This window comes from Triticum aestivum, chromosome 4D (assembly GCF_018294505.1).
Source record: "Triticum aestivum cultivar Chinese Spring chromosome 4D, IWGSC CS RefSeq v2.1, whole genome shotgun sequence".
Taxonomy (NCBI): domain Eukaryota; kingdom Viridiplantae; phylum Streptophyta; class Magnoliopsida; order Poales; family Poaceae; genus Triticum; species Triticum aestivum.
This window is the reverse complement of record NC_057805.1, coordinates 31,030,084-31,055,180: the sequence shown is the minus strand read 5'-3', so window position 1 is coordinate 31,055,180 and position 25,097 is coordinate 31,030,084. Positions and strand designations below refer to the sequence as shown.

Sequence of the window (25,097 nt, the reverse complement as noted above, 5' to 3'; positions counted from 1 at the left end):
TGAGTAGCTGAGCATCTGCAGCCTTTGCAAATAGCCAGTGAAGTGGGGCAATTGCAAGGGCGAAGATCATGGGAGAGAGTGGATCTCCCTGACGGAGGCCTTTGCGGTGGATGAAAGGTGGACCAAGCTCGCCATTTGCCATTACTCGTGAAGAGACAGTGCTCCAAAGCAGGGAGATCATGTCACACCATTTGTGGCCAAAACCCATATGGGAAAAGAGCTCCATCACAAAGGACCAAGAAACATTGTCAAAAGCTCCGGCAATGTCCAACTTGAGCAGCAGAGCCGGGTCCTCGTGTTGGTGGAGGCTACGGATTGCGTTTTTGACGAAGAGGAAGTTGTCATGGATGCTTCTAGACTTGATGAAGGCGCTTTGGGAGGAGGGAATCAGCAATGGTAGGAAAGGGGCCAAGCGGATAGAAAGCAGTTTTCCGGCGATCTTTCCCACTGAGTGTATCAAGCTTATCGGCCGAAAATCTTTTACTTTGACGGCCTCATTGGATTTAGGTAGCAGTGTTATGTAGGCAGAGTTGAGCAGGTGGAGGTGCTTGCCGCGGAGGGCGAAGAATTAAAAAAAGATCATAGACATGAGGTTTCTCTATGACCATCATCTTTTCATATATATATGGAGTATTTTTGCGGGGGATATATATGGAGTTACTTGGGGAAATGGTAAAAAACAAATTAAATTAATATTCCTGAAATGGCAGCTGCATATTACAAATTTAAGTGTATAATAAAATACAGATGGAAGACAGCTAAATAATAGGTGAATTATTCTTTGGTGTTTGAAATTGTTGGCCAAGGGAATATGGAACTGTTGTGAGATCACTTGTTTGGGGATATACTAGTAATAACTATTTTTGTAACATCACAAGCGAGATATTCTGCAGTTACATATATATATATATATATATATATATATATATATATACTTTTGCAATAACAGGTGAGATGGCTGGCCGATGTTCCTCAACTTGCTTTAGCAACAATTGGTGAGGACTGCGGTATGACCTGAGGCACCGAGCCCCCATTTACGGCATGGCTACCGTCTGCCGCCCAAAAGCTTGCTGTTTTGATGTCATCCTTTGTCATCAACTTGGAGTAATCCTCATGGTTGTACACCACAATGTTCTTCCCTCCAAACTCCACCGGAAGGACTTCTGGATCAATGTGCTTGTACATTGTCTTCATACTCTCCTCGTTGTCCTTGTACACAAAGTTGACTTTCTGGATTGATTTCGGGTCAAGGAATACTTTGATAACCTGAAACCATTTGAAACATTTCAGTTGGAACATCATAAACACAGAATATAGCTCTTTTCGATAGTCTTTCTGAACAGAATCAGAGTAATGAAAGGATGATTGATGTTCAGAGGCGACACCTTAAAGAAAGCCTCAAATACTTTGGGGGGATTGAACAAAAACGCAACAGAGAGCCTCTCAGGGTAATGGTTTTGCAGGATATTCGCACTGTCTCTGGCAGTCTTTATGGGGGTTGCATTGGCCAGTGTCCATCCTGTGAAGTCTATCAACCACACCATTTTGTCTAGACCCTGAGGCAGGCTGAGAACTGCATTCTCCAGGGTGTATATAAGATACCGCAACTGGCCTTCATGAGACGATGTATTCTGAAATTGTTTTAAAAATATTATATATGCAGGTGAATTCAAGGTTAGGGAAGCCATAGGCCCACAAAAAACAGCGAGTGCTTAATTACCTGCTTTGCAGGTCTCATAATAACGACAGTTCTCCCTTCTCTATCGGTGAAAGTTGCCCTGTACATTTTACCTGTTTCTGCTTCCACAGAAACATCAGGCTGAAATGAAAATGAAAACAATCAAAAGAATGTTTGGTTACATGGTCAAGTTTTTGGAAAGAAATCTCTTGAGCATTAATTTCAAGGAAGGAAAATGCATATTTACCCAGCGAATATCCTCAGGCCTGCTAAGTGCCCTCCACTTGAGACTTTCTTCCAACATTTTCCTAGACTTGTCGACATTCCAGTTGCGGGCTTCGAGATACCTTGCCAAGCATGCTTCACTGCAGTACTTTTCGCCACGGGCAGACATAGGCCCAAGTGCAGCTCTCAGTTCGTTGATCTGCTCGTAGAAGATTGTTTCATGAGAAATGGACGAAAAAACAGTAGTATATATGTTTAACCAAGATGAAGATACCAAGGTGGTTTTCTCTTTGACAAGAACTAGTATGCATCCATATTGCTTACGGGCTTACACTGGTCTGGAAACATCTAAAGGATTCATAATAGAGCTTCTGCAGGCTCCATACGGAAGGGGACTATGTTGTATCAGTTACAACATACATTTGTATCAAAAGAAGCACATGTAGAAATGCTTGTGTACATTTCACTCTTAAAAAGTAAAAATGCTACATTGCGGGCTTTTATGCAAAACAGAATATCATTCAGTAGTCTATGTAAGATCTGAACTGCCACACAAAATTATGCAAAGAGGCATATTGTCACAGTATCATTCCCGTCGCAACATAAGACATGACAATCCTTTGTGAGGGAGTATGTCAAACTATTTGTCTCGCATCAAATAAATAATATATACTCCCTCCATCCCAAAATATAAGAACGTTTTTGACACTAAAAAACGTTCTTATATTTTGGGACGGAGGGAGTAGGTGATAACTTACATATATCTGTCTTTGTTCTTCCTTTATTAAGCCAGAACCATTCGGGCTACTATGCTATATTCAGGTTCAAAGTTTTCCCCATTTTAACTTGTTTAGATATCCTTTTCGGAAAGGAAAAAACTTGTTTAGATATTCATATAAGATGGAAGCTTGATAAAAAGTTGATTGTCAAACTGAAACTTCCAAGTTTTTCTTTACCTTTCCCATCTTAATCCTATTTTTTCTCTTTTTTGGGGATCGTATTAATATTGCAGTAACAACTACATTAAGAGTATTACTGGCGCATATGTTATCAAAGTTCCTTGGAAAGAAACTAATGAATCCATCAACATTGTATATATTAGTACCTACTAGAACATGTACTTTACATGGTAATAGTTCTACAGCGTAACCAAAACCTGAATTTCAATTAGTACCTTTGCTTGTCGCTGCTCAGCATCATCTGAATTGAAATGAGAAGCGTGCTTCCTACGAAACATGTTGTCTTCAACTTACTGAGGCTCAACCTTCAAATGTGAAATGACGACAAATTAATATACATATTAGATGAGTAAATAATTGAATGCAATTGAATTTTCTATTTGACTAAACTTGAAAAATAAGTTCGTCGTTACTTTTGAGAGGAAGTGGTTTCAAATCTGACCAAGTTGGCGCGAGTCAGAGGTCATGTAGTGACATTATTGATATTATCTCTGTTTTTCTTCCTATTACAACAGTTCGCATATAACATTACAAAATGACAATCAAAGTTGGACTAAGATGACCATAATGTAATTATATATTTCTAGTCTTCTACTACAGAATGTTGTAGAATGAACAACATAAGTCAGCTCTTTTGTGTGCCAGTGCAAAGATTACCCTACTATGAGGTCTTACCATCCTGATAAGTCTGAATGAAGCATAGACCACAGGCATTTGGACCCACTTCAGCAAGCAAAGCATACATAAGTGCATTTGCTCTACCGACTGTCTCTGTCACCCAAAAAGGATGGGTGCATCTTCCCCTTATTTTCCGTCACACATCAATTAAGAGGGCCAGAAAATGTGTTAAGCCTACAAAGGTCACGTCCTAATCAACTGTCCCAGCAGACCACAACAGGCAACCACAAGTGACCGTACTCCATCCATGAACAAGTCCAAGACCTCTAGAAGAAGTTGCATTATCCTGTGGACAAGCAAAGCTACGACAGTTCTACGCCGGCACCAGATCAGATCGGCCTAAAAACATCTGTTTTCTAATCACATGGCAAGAAAATGTGTGTAAGGTTTCACATGCTGCCACCGTGAGTGGATCGCACCACGATCCGCGGTGCGTGGAGGAATCCTTGTTTTCTACTATCAGTAGCTGACAAGAACAGATAGAGGGGCGGCCTTTATTAGTACTAGTTAATTGTTAGGGCGGCCTTAATAGCAGCCCCTGATGCAACTCTGACTTGTTAATTGTGACCCCAACTTTTGACTTCTAACGCAAAAGGTTGTGGAGAGATGAAGGTTTCGACATGTAACTTTTATCATCTACTACTGTGCATAACTCTGTGTTGGTTCATAGACCTTCAGGAAAGGAAGCATAAAAAGATTTGGGAGTCCCTAAATCTGCACTGCTGATGCTATGCATGTTTATTTCCTTCTAAAAAGATGAACAAATCCATACTTGCAGAGTTACAGACTTGCAGTGCAGTAAAATAGCAAGGGTTTTCTTTTCGCACGAACAGAGCCTGACGGATTTCAGGTGGATGGTTTCAGAGTTTTTCAGACACAAGCACAGGATTTACCAATCGCCAGGGAAACGTAGAGAGCAGGAGTGGTTCAATATCAATATCATCAGAACATGAACGGAAAAGAATCAACTGAATAACCCCAGGCAGGCAGGGAACAAGAACAAGAAATGGAAAAAGGAATCAAGAAAGGAGAAAAGTTGTCCGTACCAGGAGAAGAAGACGAACCGGACCTGCAGCTCGGCAACTCAGGCTCCGGGAATCACCCGCGGAACGGCGGCGAGGAAGGAACTGGCCGGCGCTGGCTGGGAGTTGGACGGTGCTCTCCTCCTCCTCCTGCCGTCCGTCTCGGGGTGCAAGAATAAACAACACGAGAGAGACAGAGGGGGAGAGGCGGACTGGAGAGGGAACACCGCACCGACGCCGTGGAATGGAGGTTGCGCGGAATGAATCACGCGCTTGCGATGAGCCGGGGTTCGGGGGAGCACGCGCACGCCATTGGAGGAAGGGTCAATTTTGTGGTTGGCTTCGCCGGGAGTGGGTTATTGGTGCGTCGCCGGTGTTGCTGACCCGTTTGGGTTCTCTGCTCGTCCGGTCGCGGTGAACCCAACCACGGGTGCGATTTGCAGGACTAGGCCGGCTGCTGCCGTGATACCGACGAGGCGTGCTACACAAGTGCGGACAGCGCCGGAGACGTTCGGTACTGTTACTCTTTCAACGAGATTGTAACCGCATCATCTTCCCTATATTTATGAGATGAGATGGAAAACGCTAGCAAACACCGGGGCTGCTAACCACTGTGATCGCTTACAATTACAGGTTAGTAGTAGGATCGCAACCTACTGGAGGCGATCGGAGCCAGTTTTCTCCGTTTTTTCTTTGTTTTTTCTTTTATTTTCTTTTATTTCTTTTTTCTTCTCTGATTTTTTTTCATTTTTTGACTTTTTTTATTCTACATTTTTATACATGATCAACATTTTTTCAAATACTTGTTCAATATTTTTAGATACTTGTTCAACATTTTTATATAAATGATCAACATTTCTTTGGCTCACCATCATCCAGAACAAGTACCTCCGGGGACAACCCCTTGCATTCTGTCAGCGCTCGGGCGGCTCCCAGTTTTGGCAGGCCGTTGTCCAGCTGCTGCCTGTGCTTCGCGTTGGCACATCCATCTCAGTTCGTACTGGGTCCTCGACCCTGTTCTGGTTTGATCGGTGGATTGGTGACACCCCCCTGGCCGCACACTTTCCGGGGCTCTTCGACATTGCAGTTGACCCTCGTATCTCTGTCGAGACGGCCCTTATTCACCTTGGGCGCCTCGCTCTCCGCCGCCCCTTTGGCCCACCTGAAGTTGCCGCTTGGGATGCCCTCCTCCAGGACATCGCCCTCCTCCCCATTGACGTCGCTGACACCCCGGACGCCATTTCTTGGCGTCTAGAACCCTCGGGCTGCTTCTCCACCAAATCCCTCTACGCGGCCATCGCCCCCTCGATGGCCCCCGAGCCCTTTAGCTTGATTTGGGATATCCGACCGCCCCTGAAGATCAGGATCTTCCTGTGGCAATGGATCCGCTGCCGTCTCCCGTCCGGCGTCGAGGTCCTTAAGCGTAATGGACCTGGCGATGGGATGTGCCCCATGTGCGGCACGGTGGAGGATGCTAACCACATCTTCTTCTCGTGCTCCACGGCTCAGTTCCTTTGGTCCTGTTTCCACGAGACGGTTGGGGGCCAGTGGTGCAACACCAACTTCCCTGACCTGCTTGCGGAAATTCACGCCTCCCCCCTCGCTACCGCCATATTAGATGGCTTTGCGTTGGGGTCCTTACCTGGACGCTTTGGACCGTTCGCAATAAGCTTGTCATCCAGAAGGTGCCTCTTCGACGTGCTACTGACGCCATCTTTAAAATGTGCGGATACTTGCAGCTCTGGTGGCCGCTTAGCCGCCCCCAGGACCGGGACGTCATCAGCAACCTCCTCGCCGACCTTCGATCGATGGCCTTCCGATTGGCGCCTCCGCTTCCTCCCCCCCCCCCCCCCCCCGAGCCCGACTAGATGCTCTGCCGCACCCCGCGTGTGCGTGTTTTTTTGTTTGTTAAGGGCTTGTTGAGCTGTGCCCTCAGCATTAACCCTTTGACTTCTTGTTGTCTAGACCTGTGTGTGGGAACCTTGTTGGATTTTTGGCTTGGGCAATGGCTTTATAATATAAGCGGGGCGAAAGCCTTTTTGGGTAAATACTCGTTCAACATTTCTCAAATACTTGTTCGGCATTTTTCAATACTTATTCAACACTTTTATATACATGATCAAATTTCTTCAAATACTCGTTCACATTTTTATATACATGATCAAATTTCTTCAAATACTCGTTCACATTTTTATATACATGATCAACATTTCTTTAAATATTTTTTCAACATTTTTCAAATACTCGTTCAACATTTTTTAATACTCATTCAACATTTTTTCAAATACTTGTTCAATACTTTTAATACTTATTCAACATTTTAAAATACTTCCTCCGTCCCAAAATTCTTGTCTTAGATTTGTCTAAATATGAAAATACTTATTCAACATTTTTCAAATACTTGTTCAACATTTTTTAATATTTATTCAACATTTTTCAAATACTCGTTCAACATTTTTAGAACTAATTTCTATACTACCTCATATAAGCATTGATTATACCTCTTTATCATTCTCAATATGCATCATTAAATATTCTAAGATACCTTAATATGAGTTTTATTGAAAAAATATCATTTGTGGCGGAAAAAATGTGTTCATTCTCAATATTTTAAATTATAAAGAAAAGTACAAAAATTAAGCAAAAAGCGAGAACAAAAAACAGAGAAAAAACTAAACAAAAAGGAGGAGAAGGAAGCGTGCGCCAAAATTTTGAATTCGCTCACTGGCGGGCGGAACGCCAAGTGGGCCGGTCCAGTCGGGCGTTCCCTTCAGCGAGAGCTCACTGTTGGCTCGCGTAAGGCGAGACATAGGGAACCCCGCAAACTACTCCATCCCCTTACGTTCTATTCGTTCATATGGATAACAAAATACTCCCTCTGTAAACTAATATAAAAGCGTTTAAATCACTACTTTAGTATTCTAAATGCTCTTATATTAGTTTACGGAGGGAGTACTATGTATTTGACCTCGACGCAGGCGGAGGTTAATTGGGCTGCAGATCTTGTGGTCCATTTTGCACCTGTTAGTTTTTTTTAATATTTCTCTAGAAAGTATCTTAATTATAATCTCAGTAACAAAAGTAACACATGAATATTTGTGTCTATAAATATTGTACATACAAACAGAATAAATTAGTTTAAGAAATTGTTCACATATTATTTAAAAATACTCATATATTTAAATAATATTTATGAATTATAAAAATGTTTGCATAATCTATAGTAAAAAACTTAAATTATAATTCAAACAAGTATTTTAGTTACACAACATTTCGATACAAAGCGGGGCGAAAGTCTTTTTCGGTACACAACATTTCAATAATTATACACATGTTTGTATAACTAAAAGTATTACCCCGCAAAAAAATAAAAATATGACGGCGCACGATTTCAACGACAACATGGTCGTGTGGCGCCGCGAAGCCGCCGCGCAGGATGCCATCTTCGTCGACCTCACCTTCGACGACGACGATTGATGATCTCCACTGCCACACCGTCGCCGCCGCACACAAAGGGCTCCGGTGAGCCACATTTTGGGCATTGGGGTTAGGGGTAGGCGGCCTCCTCCGATCTAGTATACATAAAAACTATGTATGGATGATCAGGTATGTATGGATGCACCTAGTTCTACTGTTTGTGTTCTTCTCTGGCGCCAAATTTTATTTTCAAATTTTAAAGGTCCATTTGAGGTTTATGTTCTGCCGCAACTATTTTCGGCCCTTATCTGAGCGAAACTGCGAACTGTAAACCCCTTATAAGGGCTAGCCTTATAAGGGGTCTACTAGGGATGATCTAATTAATGTATTTGAGTTTTGCACCACTTCGATGTATACACAACTTCTAACACCAAAGTGACTGTTTACACCAAGTTGTAGCACCACCAGTGTAATTGACTCACGAACTAACAAGCAGCAGGAGGTATTATTGCCTTAAAAACACACATATAATTACTTGCTACCTTGGTCTTGCTGATTTAGTCTTTGGGCCTAATAAACCTAGACGGAGGGAGTAGTTGCAACCCACTATCTAATTTTTCTCTTCTTGCAACAATGCCAGATCATCAAGTCATGCATGTAGTGATAAGTTACTTTATGCATTAATTTATTTATGCAAAGCATGCCACCTCATCAACTCATGCATGCATGTTTTTTATGAACTTAGTCATGCAAAATACTCTTACATTGTTTTAGTTTATTTAGCACTTCATTTTTAACAAGATTCCTGCAGCAATCGCACGGGGCATTGGCTATTCATTACAAATAAATAAGACACTAAACAAGGAAAACATTGGGAAAATGCATCTAGAATGCATAACCCAAAGGCCAAGAATATTTAGGATCAAACAGAAAAAAAAAACATTATCCATGCATGTAGGCAGCCTACTATGCTCGTTATTATAAAAATAAAGGGGGTATATTATAGTTGCACTTATTTATCCGAACGTCCTCAACTTATCTATGTATTCCTCTTTCAGAGTTGTGCCGAGAACCGTAATAGTGGCTCAGTGATGCTCCTCAACTTAGTTTACAACAACAGGTGAGATGGCTGGCAGATGTTCCTCTGCTTGCTTTAGCAACAGTTTGTGACGACTGCGGTTTAACCTTAGGAACCGAGTCCCGTTCATTACATGGCTAACAATCTGCTGCCCAAAAGCTTGCTGTTTTCATGTCATCTTTTGTCATCAACTTTGTGTATTCCTCTTGGTTGTACACCACATTGTTCTTCCCTCCGAACTCTGCCGGGAGGATTTCTGGATCAATGTGCTTGTACATTGTCTTCAAGCTTTCCTCGTTGTCCTTGTACACAAAGTTGACTTTCTGGATTGATTTCGAGTCGAGGAACACTTTGATAACCTGAAACCGTTTGAAACATTTCAGTTGAAAAATAAGAAATTAGAAAGCAATACACTGTAGCTCACCATCACAATCTTTCTGAACAGAATCAGAATTATGAAGGATGATGTTCAGAACTCACACCTTAAAAAAAGACTCAAATACTTTGGGGGGGTTGAACAAAAATGCAACTGAAAGCCTCTCAGGGTAATGATTTTGCAGGATATTCGTACTGTCTCGGGCAGTCTTTATGGGGGTTGCATTGGCCAGTGTCCATCCTGTGTAGTCTACCAACCACACCATTTTGTCTAGACCCTGAGGCAGGCTAAGAACTGCATTCTCCATGGTATATATGAGATGCCGCAACTGCCCTTCATGAGACGATGTATTCTGAAATCGTCTCAAAATATTATTCAGTGAATGCAAGGCTATGTGCAAACTGCAGGTCAAATAACGGTGACTACTTACCTGCTTTGCAGGTCTCATAATAACGACAGTTCTCCCCTCTTTGTCGGTGAAAGTTGCCCTGTACATTTTACCCATTTCTGCTTCGACAGAAACATCAGGCTAAAATGAAGATGAAAAAAATTCATTAGAACGTTTGCTTACTTGACCCAAGTTTTCAGCAGGAGATCACTTGAGCATTGCAAGGAAGGAAAGAGCAGATTTACCCAGCAGATATCCTCAGGCCTGCTAGCTTCCCTCCACTTTAGACGGATGAAAACCAGTATATATGATATGTTTAACCAAAGATACTAGAAAAAAAATGCAACTCCATTGTTCTCATTTACTAAGCCAGAACCTTTCAACCTACTACTTTCCTTTTTGCTATATGCAGGTTTTAAGTTTTTCCCATTTCAATTTGTTTACACATGCATATAAGGTGGAACCTTGAAAAATGTAGAAATTGTCACACTGAAACTTCTTAGTTTTTTTTTAGCTTTGCCCATTTTAATCTCATTTTCTCTTCTTCTTTGGGGACCAGCATTGCAGTAACAGCTATGTTAAGAGTATTACTGGTGCATATGTTATCAAAGTTCCTTGGCAAGAAACTAATGAATCCATCATCATTGTAATTGGAACCTAGAACGAAGTTCGACAGAGTAACCAAAGCATGCCAAATTTTCAATAAATACCTTTGCTTGCCGCTGCTCAGCGTCATCCGAATTGAAATGAGAGGCGTGCTTTCTACTAAACATGATATCCTCAACTTAATGAGGCTCAACCCTTAAACGTGAAAAATGACGGTCAATTGGCATACATGTTAGACTGATTAGACAATTGAATACAAAAATATTAATGTGCAATTATCTTCCTAACGTGACGTTACGAATCAATAAGGCGCCCTTTATAAGAAAAGAAAAAAAAATACTACAGTTCAAAATCATAATTGCGAGACCTCTAGTAGCAGGTCTGATGTGATCTCTAGGAAAGAAAAATTGCATTGTTGTGTGGAGCAATGCTACAATAGTTCTACGATGACACCAGATCGGATCGGCATTCATCCGTTTTTCTAATCGTATGGCTCAGTAGGTGGCAGGAAAATGCGAGTAAGGTTTCGCATGCTGCCACCACAAGTGGAACGTGGAGGAGCTCCCGTTTACTTACTATTAGTAGCTGGCAGAACAGGGATATATGGGCGGCCAGTATTACCAATTAATTATTGTGGCGTCCTTAAAAGCAACCCCAGCTTTGACTTTTAGGGGATGAAGGTTTCAACATGCTGGTTCTATCATCTCCATAAGCCGCGTGGGTTGGTAAATCTGCACGATTGATGCTGCTACGCATGTGTTCCTCCTCAAAAGATGAACAATGGTTGGGAGTTACAGTACAGAGAAAAGCAGGATTTTGACTTGAACGAAACTTATGGATTTGGGGTGGAATAGTTCCTGACACAAGCCGCCCAAGACTTGCCAATCGCCAGGGGATATAGGGGTGGCAAGCACGAGCAGTTCATCATAACATGAATGGGCAAGTTACAACCACAGCCAGGTAAGTAACAAGAAGAAGAAATGAAAATGAATCAAGAAAGGAAAGAAGTTCTCCGTAGCAGGATACGCGAGGAAGACGAACCAGACCGGCAGCTCAGGCTCCGAGAATCACCTGCGCACGCAATGGCGGCAAGGACCGGCCGGCGATGGCTGGGTGCGTTAGGAAGAGAGATGTTGAGCGTTAGAGTGGGCTTTCCTCCTCCTGCCGTCTCGGGGGCACAAGGATAAACAACACGAGAGAGACAGAGACAGAAGAGGCAACACCTCAACGACGCCGTGGAATCACGCGGTTGCGATGAGGAGGGGTTCGGGCGAGCACGGCACCGTTGACCTGCTAGTGCTGTGCTTTGGGTTTCCGCTGCTCGGAGTGAGACGACGGGGTGCGATTTCAGATCAAAGCCTCTGCTGCCGTGAACCGACGGAGCTAGCTGGGGCTGGTGGTAGGCCATGCTGTATTGGACAGCGCAGGAGATGGAGATGTCAGACATGCCATGCTCCGTACTGTTGCTATTCATATACAACAAAGAATGAACTCTTTTCGATCGGAAGAGGAAAAGAAATCTGTAGGTTGCTTAAAAAAGAAACAACCACCATTCCAGATTTGTGATGACACTGGACCAGATCATCTCCAGGAAGCTACATTTATGTGGGATCTATCATGGAATATATTTTCATATTAAATTTTTTGAATTGTAAATGTTGATAATTTTTAATATAAACTTAGTCAAACCCTACAAAGTTTGACTTAAGACAAACATGAAAAACAGGAGTACCATCAAACACACCTCTAAAAAGGGGAAACAACACACATAGATGTTGTTAATAGCAGCGACCCTTGTTAGAAAAATACTTTGCTGAGAGCGTCGCATACTAAGCTCCCTGAGAAGTACCATGACCATCTCATATATAGCGGAAATTGCCAAACCATCAACTATTGGGGTTGATTTTGCATATAACACTTACTATTCAGGTTTGTTGTACAAAACACCATCTAGTAAGCTTTAATCCATTGTTTGACTATGTTAATATGATTCCTGATGAGCGGACTCCGCTTGTGTGCGCACGTGGCAAAGAAAAACCTATGGCATTAGCCGGCCAAGAAAAATTGTTAACATTCGCAACTTTAGTTGCCCGTTATAACTTTCTGTTAAAACTTACTTCCTCGATTCTTAAAAAATTGTATTTTCAACTTTATTGAAAAGTCAAACTTTTTTATCTTTGACCATATTTATACAATAATACATCAACATTTATGCCATCAAATTAGTAGCATTAGAAACATTGATATATTTTTGCACAAATTCTGTTTTGAGAATACCTATTTGGTTTCACAATCATTGATATATTTTTGCACAAATTCGGTCAAACTTTGAGATAGTTTGACCCTCCAACAAAATTAAAAGTACACTCTTTTAAGGACGGAGAGAGTAACATTTGAAGTAATCTAAAAATCAGTTGATCGTACAGTAGATCGAACTGTATACCTACTACTGTTTTGAGAATATTTAGCTTATTTTGACATGTTTGGGAGATACTGACAGTTTGTTGGCTCAGTTGATTTTTGTTGAAAATTCAACATTTTCTAGAAAAATAAAAGTTAGCAAATAATATATGAACCAAGTATTGATTTGGAAATTTTTGACTCATTTGGACCATAGTTTCGGGATCTACTGTATTAGATTTTCTTTTTTGTCCAAGGCGGCTAACTTGGCTTTTTTTGGCCACATGTACACCTACAAGCGGCGCCCATCTATTAGAGACATGTAAACAGAATCGAATTACGGATTAGACCTAACTGCAATAGATTACACCAATAGGTGGTGTTTTCTGCAACAAACCCTAAGAATATGTGTTCTATGCAATTTTGACACAAATAGTTGATGGTTTAATTTGTGCAATTTTCTCTCTCATATATCACGCATTATGGCCTTGGGAGGGGAGAAACAAATTCTTCGACAACAACTCTAGGAGTAAGATAGACGTGAGTGCTATCGTGGCCACCACTGAACCTATTTTGGCATGACTTTTAACTAGATTGTTGCATCCCTTCACCCATTCGAGCCCCATGGGCATGGGACGGTCCTTCACTATTGCCTAAAATAAGAACGCAACAAGCACGAAGCAATGTCACTACCTCATCCGGCTATACCATATGCTAGGCGGCCTGGTCTGAGAGCACCCCGCTGGCGTTGCCTTCTTGCTATAATACCACTCCCGTATATTTGAATTCTTTTCATATTTTTGTTGATTGGATTGTCACTTCGTGAAATCACACATCATCCATCATATCGCGTTGACTCAAACATGAAACCAAACTTGTTTTGTTGGAAAGTTAAGGGTCTTGTTTATCTTCTTTTATAGTTTATCGACCAAAACTAAACTTGTCCAAAATAGGTGAGGGGTCAAAAATAGTTTTTTCCTGTATGTAGCGCACAACAAATGATCACAATCAATTAAGTCTATAAATGTGTACTTTATTAATGATGAAGTTCCATGCTGATGCTGAAATCTACTAACAAGCTCACTTTATACAAAACATAAACAACAACATGTGGAGCATGGGTATTCAATGAAAACGGAACATAGCTTTCCCGTTATGCACTATGTTCAACAAGTTGTAACTTGTCATGCAGTTGAACCAACAATTGTTCCTCTTGTCATGTTCTTCGGTTGCTGCCATGGAGATGGGAAGAAGGGATTGTGTGGAGTTCTGGATCTGGCCGATTGGGTTGATGTGAATCCTCACCATCGGATTATGTGGAGCGATGGCCCCTGGCCGTCTGCTGGAGCTCATCTAAGGCGCTCGATGGCCTGTGTCTGGCGCCTCACCTGTGACTCTTCTAGCTCAATGGCGGTCTAATAGTGCGACGGCGTTCTTGTCGGCTCTGATCTTCCGTCCTGGCTTGATGCCTGATGGGAGGCATTTTCTCGGCTTCTACATGGAGCCGACCTCTTTTTTCTCCGACGAGCTTGGCTACCGATGATGCGGTGGCGGCAATTCTTCGAGGCCCAGTGGTTTTGTCCCCGGCGATCGAAGGAGCGTTTCCAAACTGAAGCCGGTTGGAGTGACTGCATTGTAATTTTTCTTCGTTTGAGTTCTGTTGAAAAGAGAAGGGGTGCCTTATATTATACACCCCCCCCCCAAAAAAAGATAAATGGACCTTTACCGTGCGACACACTCGAAGCCTCCTAGTTTAGTATTGGGGATTTATTGCATACAAAGAACTATTGCATGTGGTGTCTCAAATGTTGTGTTGTGTTGTCTCCTTCAAGGTTTTGACACATGTGAAAAAATGATGCAATGATGTTGCAAGAGTATAAAATTTTGTTGCACATATGGGATTTTTGCTACAATGGTCGGACTGCTCGGATTTCAATCTTCTGTGGCATCTAGGCCTCGGGTAAAAAAAGATCATAGTCCATTAAGAATTAGTAAAAGAAATGTTCATAAGATGTCACAAATTACATGGGACTCGTAATTCTCCCTACACTGAAATCATGCCATGCCTACACAATCCACATCCATACGAACTATCCTTGAAGAGGAAGCCACCGCAATAATGGTGGCTCCCTAACGAAGCCAATATCAAAACTCGGACGCCAGCCAGCCAGCCGTGAGACTTCAAAGGATGATTGCTATAAGCATTTTTTTATAGTAAGCACAACAGCCATTGATTGATATAGAAATTTCACTATTTCGCTCAATTTTGATAAACCAAACTATACTAACACATTTACATATGTACTGTGGAAACAGACTTCAAAGGCCAGTGCCAACAAATCAGCTCAGCTTCATTGAAGCTATCTGGGTAGCAATCTCCATGGCCTCCTGGACCCGAGAAGCATCACTTCCCTGCATTGCAGGATTCAGAGATAATTAGTAGACTTTTTACCAAAGAGACTTCGCTTAAAGATTAATAAACAATGCCTCACCTGGCCCTGGGCAAGACCGTTCTTGCCGCCGCCTCCTCTCCCCTTGAGTGGTGCGATCGAAGGCGTAAGCCAATCCAACACCTTGAAGACATTGGGTGCGTCGGGAGGTACACCGGCATAAACAACAGCCTTGTTTGATGACTCGTCTATGCTGAATACCATCACCGGCAGACTCTGGAAATTTTTTGACACAAGGAATACAAATTTAATGTTTTGATTCGTACAAAATTCTTGGAGTAAGTTAGAAATTAGGCAGAATCTACAGTTAATTCTGGATGAATGATGGGGACACTACTAGACAGAAATGGACTGGAGTACCAACCTTGAAACGGTTCATGGCTTTGACAACTGCTTCACGGACAGCAGTGGTATCAAGACCCACATCGGCACGAGTAACACAGAAGGGTTTTCCTTGAGAAACAGCAGCTTCTGCGGCATCCATGGCAGTCTTGACAGCCTTTTGGATATTTTCTTCGCCCATTTTCTTCTTGGCCTTCCTAAGTTGATCCTGATATATGCAACACAGCTATAATCAGCAAGTTTCATTTAAACTACCAATAGAATACCAAATATAGTACGAAATACTTTCTCCTTGACAAGATGTGACAAATGACTGAAACATTTACAGACCTCCAATTTTGAGATATTGCCTCTTAGATCAGCTTTTCTTGCAGCTGGGATAGCAGCTGCATCCAGTGTATTCTTGATGGACCCAATTTTCTGATGAAGAAACATCATTCTTAGATACAATCTAATACAAAGCAGATCAACAGGAAATGGCACAAAGTAAAATTGACATCATGTATCTATTCATATAAAGGCCAAGGACATAATATTTGTAAGAAAACAAACAAAAATAAAAAATCCCAAAAGCTTATAATAATATCCAGTTTATCAGAGTATCAAAGCCATATATATATAATATAGCTAATACTGAAGAGACACAAGCACAAAAGGTAAAAGCTTAGTACCTTTTCCAATGTCGCTCCGTCCAGTAGTTTAGATGCTTCATTGATATCAGTTTCGATCAATTGTGCCAACTTGATAGCCTGGGAGGCACACTCAGCAGTAACAGCCGTTATCCTCCGAACACCTTTTGCGATACCCTCTTCAGATATGAGGGCAAATGCTGCAGCATCTCTAGTGTTCGAAATGTGCGTACCTGATGTACATAAACTTTCAGATGACGTAAACGCACAAACGTAGAATTACATAGAACAGAGTAGTAAAAAACTATACCTCCGCACAGCTCAGTTGATATGGATAACCATTGTTTGCTTTCAGGGTTTGCAAGAAGATCTTCCACTTTGGGACCAATCGATACAACTCTTACAGGATCAGGGTAGATCTACAAAGTCCGTATGTAAAACGAATTACACCAAACAGCAGGGCAGGCATACGAGATATGAGAACATGATGGTATGTCAAGCTCGGTAAGAGAACGCACTTCACCAAATACCGCTCGCAGGCCATTTATGCGCTTTGCGTCAGCTAATTTTATTTCTTGTGCATGTACCTCCAGCCCGTCCTTTATTTGTTGGTTCACTATATCCTCGATTCTTCTTAAATCTTCAGGCTGAACAGGTTTCCCTGTTGTGTACTAACAGTTGAGTTGACAAGCCGAGGAAAAACATCATGTGGATGCGATATAAAAGGAATCACAGCATACCATGGGAGAAATCAAATCTCAGCTTCTCTGGAAGAACAATGGAACCTTTCTGGTCAACATGGTCACCAAGTACTTTCTACACTTACAATAGCGAAACCATCATGAGCGCAAAAAAATTGAAAAGCACTCCCTGTAAATCTGAGAGGCTTGAGAACATACCCTTAGAGCAAAGTTCAGCATATGGGTACATGTGTGGTTTGGAGCAATGAGAGCACGCCTTGCGTAATCAACCTACCAAGAGTAACAGAAGTATGACAATGTAATTTAGCAAATTTCACAGGTTAACTGATTCGGCATAAATAAATAATCAGTAAAGAATGCTACCTTGCATTTCACTTCATCACCAACAGACAATGCCCTGGAGTCAGACCCTTCCAGAAATGAACAGATATGCAGGACATAGCCAGCAAACACTTGGACATTGTTCACAGCGAAAGATCCAGATGGCCCCTCGATGCTCCCAGTGTCATAGATCTAATCCAGAAATATCATATGGCATGTCAACAGAGTTCATACAATGCACGGCGCAGCTCTCAAACATGCAGGAGAGCTGTGTATCGTTCATTAAAAAGAGGAAAAGTTTATATATGCAAGTATACAACCAACGGGAGGCATCACTCTTTAGGGTGCACTAATCATTTTTTGTTCTGGTTACAATCAAAGAAAAACTTTCAAACAGAAACTGTGCGTCTACTTTACTAATGAATCAACCAACATAATTCTGTTAAATTTAACAAACTTACTGTCATGTGGGGCCATTTCTACAGGAGGACATCCCTTCAGACATCTCAATAGTTACTATAGAAAATATCTAACTCACAAACTAAGATAACTATATATTGAGCTAATGTCAGCTGGGGTTTCTTCCTGTAGTAATGGCACCACATGACAATTACATTAAAAAACAGAATGGCATGCTTATTCAGTAGGTAAGCTGATAATTCATCGCATGATTATAACTTGAGAGGTGATTGCAATTGACATTTTCATTCAACTACACCAACATGACACTGTCAGAAGTGAAGTTGTACCTGACCACCCTGTTCCGCATAGAAGCTTGTGCTTTCCAAAACCAAACCAAAATCTTCATCACCAGATGCAGTGGTTATGAACTCTGAGCCAGTATAGATAGCTTTCACCACACTGCTATGTACCTGCAAAAACAATATACAAGTGTTTAACCAGTAACCACAGTGCGAAGTATGAACAGTGCAAAAACAATCAAAAGCTGGTAGCCAGTTAAATTCACTACTTGAAGGTGATTCGAAGAAGGGGATTGTTTTGTAAATTTTTGGGCCAAACTAGAATGAAATTCTACGTAATCCCAAACAGGCACTGAATATTGTAAGGAACTGCACCTAATAGCCAAACCACAACTAAATAATGTAATTAATCATGTAACCTCGTGTTGGAATTTCGGGCTATCATTTGTGCTGGAAAGCCCCTGATTGTGCAGCTGCGATGTAGCATTAGCATCCAGGACAATAGATTTGCCACCAGCCTGCAAGAAAACATATATAGAAAAATCAGAAATAAGTATGATATAAACCATAACAGACAAAAGTTGCCCATCAATTGAGCACCAGTGGCATATAAGAGATGCTAATTTAGTTAATTACATCATTATTAAACAACAAACAGTATGAATAATACTTGGATAGCATAAAAGACCACAAGTGATGGATTAAGTTTCATATTAAGGAGAAATAAGTACAACCTTGTAGCGAGCATTCCTAGCCTTTTGCCTTGCTTCTTCCATAGAAACATTAAAACCCTCCATGTCAACAGATAGCCCGAAGTCAACTGCCATGACCTTGAGATAGGAAACAAGAACGATACCAGAAAAACAGACAATAAAAGATTTAACAACAGCATAAACAGGAAAAGTATACCACTGTCAAATTAATTTGATTAAATTTACTGATGAAAACATGAAGAACAAACCTCAGTCAAATCAGTTGGATAACCATAGGTGTCCCACAGAACAAATGCATCCTGAAAGTATAAATAATGGTTGCAATACATGAAAGATGGCAATATAAACTTGAAAAGTTCAGCAAGGCGTAACAGAACATTGATAAACATGCGGAATATAGGCGGAAACGTCTCCAGATTGAGTCTCAACTATTGGTAAAGCGGTCATACTTCCTTCGCCTAAAAGAGAATTTAATTTAGCGGCTCTTTCTAAAAGGCGTGAATGCAAATAAAAAACATCCCCTGGATAAGCCTCACGGCCGGGAGGTCTTCTTAATAGAAGGGACATTTGGCGATAAGCTTGTGCCTGTTTGGAGAGATCATCATATGAAGTATGATCTAAGAGGCCTGTTTCTATGCAGTGAACTTCCATTCTCGAAATAAGGAATTATTCCACATTACTATAGAGAATATATAACACAACATGCTCAGACAATAAAAGAACTATAAGTCTGCTTAGATTCAAACATCTTCTAGTGAAAAAATAAATAAATCAAGTAATGCGGTGGTAACTCAAAACCAAAGCACTTGCCTGGCCACTAAGCACTGCCCCTCCATTCTCCTTGACAGCATCTGCAGCTTTCTTAAATCTCTCATATCCCTAAAAATTACACCAACAGCACAATCAGTTAACTGGCTGAACAGCCACAAGAAACGACAATATATATTATGATGGTTCTAAGAAAAGAACGGTCAACTAAACTTCAACAGTAAGCTTTTTTAGTCCCTGTTTCTATATACTCCCTCCGTCCCAAAATTCTTGTCTTAAATTTGTCTAGATACGGATGTATCTAACACTAAAACGTAACTAGATACATCCATATTTTGACAAATGTAAGACAAGAATTTTGGGACGGAGGGAGTATGAAACACAATGGAGGAGCCTAGTTGGAACTGCCCTTAAAATATAAGCATGATAAACAGAATCATGCCCATGTGAAAACCAAATAAATTGGATCACTAATGGTCATTTCATAGAAAAAGTGAAACAATTTATCATGTAGGCTGATTATTGTGATTGAACTAAGCTGTTGTAAACCAAGATTGAAACTATCACCCTGGATATCTTCCTTAATGTGTTGCCTCAAAACAAGACACTACCTGGTTACTCGGCAGAACTTTTAATATATATATATAAAGCCTTTAGCAGTATCGCACGAGCAAAACAGTGGTACAGAAGATACAAGATATAAACTGGCCCAGAGCCTCCGGAACAACAAAAAAATGGGTTATCTGATAACAAACTAGCTAAATTACTTTGAGACTAGCACTTGTTCAGAAGGATAAAGTATGCTTTAAAGAAAAGGATAAAGTAGGAAAACACTGCCTAAGAGTGTGCAAACACTCGGATTTGACTGCAATGAAATTATTTCAACAAACTTCACTTGGACCAAATTGATGTTACTGTTATGCAAATACTCCTGGCAACCAACATTACCTTCACTAGAGTGTTCTCAAAGCTTGCCTCTTCGTCTCTAATTATATCTTTAATCTTCTTTTCATTGTCCTTCAGCTCAGGAAACACGTCACCCATCAATTGGACAAAAACATCTACAAGGCTATACAAGCAAGATACAAAATAATTGTAAATCAAATGAACCTTTGAGAACAAAACCGATGAGTGAGGGATGCCAGTCACCGGAAATATGGAGAGAGAATCAGAAACAACTTGAAAAAATTGATGCAGAACAGCAGAAGTAAAAACACAAAAGGTTATCATGTTTAAAAGGGCGGTGCCCAATACTTCGTTGTCGAATGTCAATCTGCTAACCTTCAAAGTACCACACAAAAATTGGACAGATGCTAGCTCAGATTTCCTGTAAAATTCCTTTCAAAACAAAGAAATTGACCACTAGTTAAGGTTCCTTTAACTTACCGGAGACCCAGGCTTTTTTCAAGGATAAGTGTCATAAAGGACACATAATCTTGTTAACTCAAACAGTACTAATGACCCAGAGTTAACATTTGAACCTACTAAAAATATTCAATAAATAGAACATACACTTCTATTGTAGTGCATTGTCCTCACTCCTGACACATATCACCACTTAAAGGGTTGTACCAAGATTTCAAGTTCCAAATTGCAATAAATCCTCACCAACCAATTTATTCCTTGAACCAAATTTCATGGATGAAATGCAAAATTTCAGATTTACTCCTGCCTAGCGCTGTTTTCACGATTTAAGTTCAAATTTCAACAAATTCTAGGCTGGAGTTTGTTCTCCCAGTACCCAACCATCCATCAACAAAATCAGCTACAGCCAGGAATCCTGCCTGGTACCGTGTCTCTCTTCAGGAAACATGTGCTAATACAGCTAATTAGTAATTATGAAGTTAGCTTTTTTAAGAGAATGTACAGATCGACTATTCTACGATCACCTGCTGTAACTTCTATGTGCCCACCTCATGTTACTGTACTTTGGATATTCATGTCTATGATGTAGTTATTTTTTACAGAATATGGTGTGACTTGCAATTACGTTCAACTGGCGTGGGTGAATGTTCCATTTCACAACCAAAGCAGAACATCCTGGCTAGAGCAAAATTCTGGACATCTACAGTCATTCTCATAAGCCTTACATTACATTTTCAGCATTCCGAGTAAACAAAAAGCTGCAAATATATCAATAAGGAAAATGTACAGAATAAAACAGATGCAGGTTACAGTTCTTACGAGCTAAAAAATCCTTTCTTTGCCATCAATTTTTGATGACCAAAGTGAACAGCACGTCTAAGTATACGTCTTAGAACATACTCTCTTCCCTCATTTCCTACAGAAAAACTTGTATTAGAACAAAGAAACACATTGTATAACACAAAACGAAGCCCTGAAACACTGTAAAAATACAATAGCTCAGTAGTTACGACAAAATCTTTCAATTCTACACCATCCGCACTAGATAGGTTGATCAAAGATGGTGGATCCACCGAAAACAATCCCATTAAGCTGAATGTAGTCAGTAACATATTTTCTGCAGTTGTTCTGAACTTTTATTGCCGAAATATTATGTAACTGCAACATATGTGCACCATATGATATTATATTGCAGCTATTATAGATCCAAGTGGTAATTTCTACTGCATATACGACAAGCAAGAGAATCATTAACTGCTTAATTCATATTATATGTCATTCTAGATTACTAATTAATATTGTCTCACATACAAATATGAGATAGAGATACTTAAACATCCTATTGTGTAGGACGCAATGCAGCAAGCAACTTAACAAGGCATTCAGGTGCATTATTATTAGTCCATCTGTTTACACAACTAAACAATATAAATGGATGGCAATCATTTTAAATCATGTATCCCCAACCAAAACAGTATGAACTCACCAGGTTGAGAACCATCAGCAATAGCAAAAGAAAGGGTTCTTATGTGATCTGCAACAACCCTATATGCCATATCAACTTGCCCAACATCATCGGATCCTAATTTACCAGAGTATGGTTGAATTCCAACGCCTGCCAGCTGCATTCATAATGCATATCAAATTAACAATGAATATCATTTACTTTAGTCAACAATTTATTACTGTAGCCACAACTCATAAGCACAAACAAAGCTGCAAGTGTGCATCTGGACAAAATACCTTGTGGATGGCATCAAATAGTGGCATGAATACATCTGTATCGTAATTGCTCATTTTATTCTGAAGGATAGAAGTTAAACGCTCAAAGCCCATTCCAGTGTCGACGTGTTTTGCTGGCAGGGAACTCAAAGTACCGTCTGATTCCCTGTTGAACTGGGTATTAAAATAGCCAAATGTCAGTGCATAGAACAGATAAAAAGCAAATATGCGCGCACACATAAAACAGAGTAACTGACGGTGTGTTGAGATTAAAGCTCAACAATCTACAAAGAAATGAGTTTCTAAAGAATAGCATGTTAACCTGAATAAACACAAGATTCCATATCTCAATACATGTAGGGTCATCATTATTCACTAATGAAGCTGCGTCGCGGTTGCCAATACGATCAAAATGAATCTCTGAGCATGGCCCACAAGGACCTGTGTCGCCCATCTCCCAAAAGTTATCCTGCTCAAAGAATACATTGTAATACTGTTCTTTAATAGGGACATTCAGACAATAGTATAGGTCCAACAGAAATGAAGAAAGTGAAACTAGTACAACATAATAATGTCCGAAATAGCCAGGAATTCGACCAACAAACCAAGCACATCCAGAATACCTTGCAACCGAAAGGCAGAACTCTTTCATTCGGTAGATACTTCAACCATATGATTTTCGACTCTGTATCGGGAGTGAGACCAGCTTTCTCATCACCACCAAAGTATGTTACATAAATTCTATCAGTGGGCAATTTGTAGACCTGTACATATGAAATAGCAATCAGTAGGTAGTAAGAAGGTAGCCATTGTTTAAATTCAGTTGTAAATTTGTACATCTATAGTTTTTCACATCATTTTCTTATTTTTGCTTGTTCAGATATATTTATGTCCAGAGACCCTACATAAAAAAATAGGCAACATACATGTCTCTGACCAGAACAAGATTCACTCTGCACATAATGACTTTATATCTTAGATGGGAGATCAGAAGGCCAGAGTCAATGAATATAACTCTGGCAAAATAGTAAAGAGCACATTTTTGCATAGAAATTATATACATGGGCGGGGCTTTAACGAAAAATATATTTCAGGGTGCTTTTCACTATGGCATGAATAGAAATTTAAGTGTTATACTGTACATTTGAACATTTATAAGTAATAACAATAGAGTTTGTCCTGCTAGATTATCAATAGCTGCACAAAGTCATCGCTAAACAAACAAACCTACTCCAAACAGGCACACAAATCAAAATACATTGCTAATTTCTCACAATTTTAAATAATCCTCAACAGTCCAGTCATTAAATGAAAAGTACAAGATCACCGCATAAGTTACAGACCCTCATCATCGTTTCGTGCTTAATGTCTATTACATCATCCCCAAAACACAAGCTTTCACTCACCACTGAAACCACCAAAGTGAACCTAACTTTCAGGTTTTTTTTTGGCCAATTACCCAACTTTCACTTAAATTTTACTGATCCATAATCTGATATAGAAGTATTTCTAGTGTGTATACAAACTAACACGCAAGCGATCAGAACTTCAGAAGGGGCTGAAGGCAAGAAGAACCCGATAGATACCTGGGTGAGGAGCTCCCACGCATACGCGATGGCCTCCTCCCTGAAGTAGTCCCCGAAGGACCAGCTCCCGAGCATCTCGAAGAAGGTGTGGTGGTAGGTGTCCTTGCCCACGTCGTCGAGGTCGTTGTGCTTGCCGCCGGCGCGGATGCACTTCTGGGTGTTGCAGGCGCGGCGCAGGCGGCCGAGCGGCGAGTTCGGGGCGGCAAGGCCGAGGAATATCGCCTTGAACCCGTTCATCCCGGCGTTGGTGAACAGGAGCGTGGGGTCGCCGACGGGCACCACGGGGCTCGACGGCCATGGCGTGTGCGACCTGGACTTGAAGAAGTCGATGAAAACCTCCCGGACCCGGCCGGCCGGCCACTCCGGCGCCACCTCCATCGGAGGGCCGACGGTGGCGGTCGCGGCGACCGTGGATGCTCGGAAGAAGGAGAGGTCGGTGGCGGCGGGCAAAACCCTGGTGTTTGGCCTGGTGATGAGGAGTAGGCGGCACGCTGTCAGGGCAAGTGCAACATAGAAGAGACTTTCAGGGTCAAAGTTGTTCGAAACAAGGTAGGAGTAGGAGTACTATATATTTACACTTCTACTAAGCTTGCCGCCTACGCCTCCTCTTCACCAAGCTTCTGTGAGCACAAGCTGCACGACATCGGGACTAACGTGGACGCTTCCCTGCTCGCTCACGCACAAACCAAAGTGATCGTGGTACAGTATTTAATGAATTATTTCACTATAAATAATTCATGACTAGAACAGTAATTAGCAGGCATAGCTCTAGCATACTAGATGATCTAAACAACAGCAACGCACATGCAACAACTATCGTAATTAGAGATGAGATCGTATCTCGGTGTGCGTACTGATATCGTTCGTAGATGAAGTACTCATGGCTGTTGAAGAGGCCGCGATGTTGTCGATGATGACGTTGGTGATGACCGGTCGGAGCACATGTTGGTGACGACGCCGCGCAGCAGCACC

General features: G+C 41.0%; 3 protein-coding genes across 5 annotated transcripts; all 3 read right to left on the bottom strand.

Annotated features, from left to right (window-relative positions):
* Nucleotides 1-670: 670 nt before the first annotated feature.
* LOC123095950 (phosphatidylinositol transfer protein PDR17) lies at nucleotides 671-4,991 on the bottom strand. The gene is made up of 6 exons (XM_044517518.1): nucleotides 4,587-4,991; nucleotides 3,078-3,167; nucleotides 1,926-2,102; nucleotides 1,721-1,819; nucleotides 1,386-1,631; nucleotides 671-1,266 (listed from the first exon to the last, which is right to left on the bottom strand). The coding sequence occupies exons 2-6, from the start codon at nucleotides 3,138-3,140 to the stop codon at nucleotides 973-975; spliced, it is 879 nt and encodes a 292-aa protein (XP_044373453.1). The 5' UTR covers nucleotides 3,141-3,167; nucleotides 4,587-4,991; the 3' UTR covers nucleotides 671-972.
* Nucleotides 4,992-8,821: 3,830 nt separating this feature from the next.
* Nucleotides 8,822-11,622, bottom strand: LOC123099508 (phosphatidylinositol transfer protein PDR17). Of its 3 annotated transcripts, none has more exons than XM_044521654.1 (5): nucleotides 10,532-11,609; nucleotides 10,067-10,102; nucleotides 9,864-9,962; nucleotides 9,540-9,785; nucleotides 8,822-9,416 (listed from the first exon to the last, which is right to left on the bottom strand). In XM_044521654.1, exons 1-5 carry the CDS (start codon nucleotides 10,592-10,594, stop codon nucleotides 9,195-9,197), a joined length of 666 nt encoding a protein of 221 aa, XP_044377589.1. In that variant the 5' UTR covers nucleotides 10,595-11,609; the 3' UTR covers nucleotides 8,822-9,194. The 3 variants fall into 3 exon arrangements, with proteins under 3 accessions (XP_044377589.1, XP_044377591.1, XP_044377590.1); XM_044521656.1 differs by lacking the exon at nucleotides 10,067-10,102 and having other exon boundaries at nucleotides 8,824-9,416; nucleotides 10,532-10,622; nucleotides 11,499-11,622; XM_044521655.1 differs by lacking the exon at nucleotides 10,067-10,102 and having other exon boundaries at nucleotides 8,824-9,416; nucleotides 10,532-10,622; nucleotides 11,469-11,621.
* A 3,392-nt stretch (nucleotides 11,623-15,014) lies between these two features.
* On the bottom strand, nucleotides 15,015-24,691 carry LOC123095949 (alanine--tRNA ligase). Its single transcript, XM_044517517.1, has 22 exons — nucleotides 24,126-24,691; nucleotides 23,163-23,303; nucleotides 22,862-23,008; nucleotides 22,561-22,713; nucleotides 22,304-22,439; nucleotides 21,637-21,733; nucleotides 20,401-20,521; nucleotides 19,495-19,563; nucleotides 18,933-18,983; nucleotides 18,706-18,801; nucleotides 18,391-18,489; nucleotides 18,020-18,142; nucleotides 17,313-17,462; nucleotides 17,148-17,219; nucleotides 16,989-17,064; nucleotides 16,767-16,909; nucleotides 16,559-16,667; nucleotides 16,291-16,481; nucleotides 15,950-16,039; nucleotides 15,642-15,827; nucleotides 15,320-15,493; nucleotides 15,015-15,239 (listed from the first exon to the last, which is right to left on the bottom strand). Exons 1-22 carry the CDS (start codon nucleotides 24,501-24,503, stop codon nucleotides 15,168-15,170), a joined length of 2,874 nt encoding a protein of 957 aa, XP_044373452.1. The 5' UTR covers nucleotides 24,504-24,691; the 3' UTR covers nucleotides 15,015-15,167.
* Between the last annotated feature and the right edge of the window lie 406 nt (nucleotides 24,692-25,097).

What these genes read in the sequence shown, in the direction of transcription:
- LOC123099508 (XM_044521654.1), bottom strand. Translation starts at nt 10,594, where the DNA reads ATGTTTAGTAGAAAGCACGCCTCTCATTTCAATTCGGATGACGCTGAG. An exon ending in CTGAGCAGCGGCAAGCAAAG is followed by an intron (nt 10,103 to 10,531) that starts GTATTTATTGAA and finishes ATCCGTCTAAAG; the next exon opens with TGGAGGGAAGCTAGCAGGCC. An exon ending in TTATGAGACCTGCAAAGCAG is followed by an intron (nt 9,786 to 9,863) that starts GTAAGTAGTCAC and finishes AGACGATTTCAG; the next exon opens with AATACATCGTCTCATGAAGG.
- LOC123095949 (XM_044517517.1), bottom strand. Translation starts at nt 24,503, where the DNA reads ATGGAGGTGGCGCCGGAGTGGCCGGCCGGCCGGGTCCGGGAGGTTTTC. An exon ending in TGCTGATGGTTCTCAACCTG is followed by an intron (nt 21,734 to 22,303) that starts GTGAGTTCATAC and finishes GTTTTTCTGTAG; the next exon opens with GAAATGAGGGAAGAGAGTAT. An exon ending in TTGAGAACACTCTAGTGAAG is followed by an intron (nt 19,564 to 20,400) that starts GTAATGTTGGTT and finishes TGTAATTTTTAG; the next exon opens with GGATATGAGAGATTTAAGAA.
- LOC123095950 (XM_044517518.1), bottom strand. Translation starts at nt 3,140, where the DNA reads ATGTTTCGTAGGAAGCACGCTTCTCATTTCAATTCAGATGATGCTGAG. An exon ending in GGCCTGAGGATATTCGCTGG is followed by an intron (nt 1,820 to 1,925) that starts GTAAATATGCAT and finishes TTTTCATTTCAG; the next exon opens with CCTGATGTTTCTGTGGAAGC. An exon ending in TTATGAGACCTGCAAAGCAG is followed by an intron (nt 1,632 to 1,720) that starts GTAATTAAGCAC and finishes AAACAATTTCAG; the next exon opens with AATACATCGTCTCATGAAGG.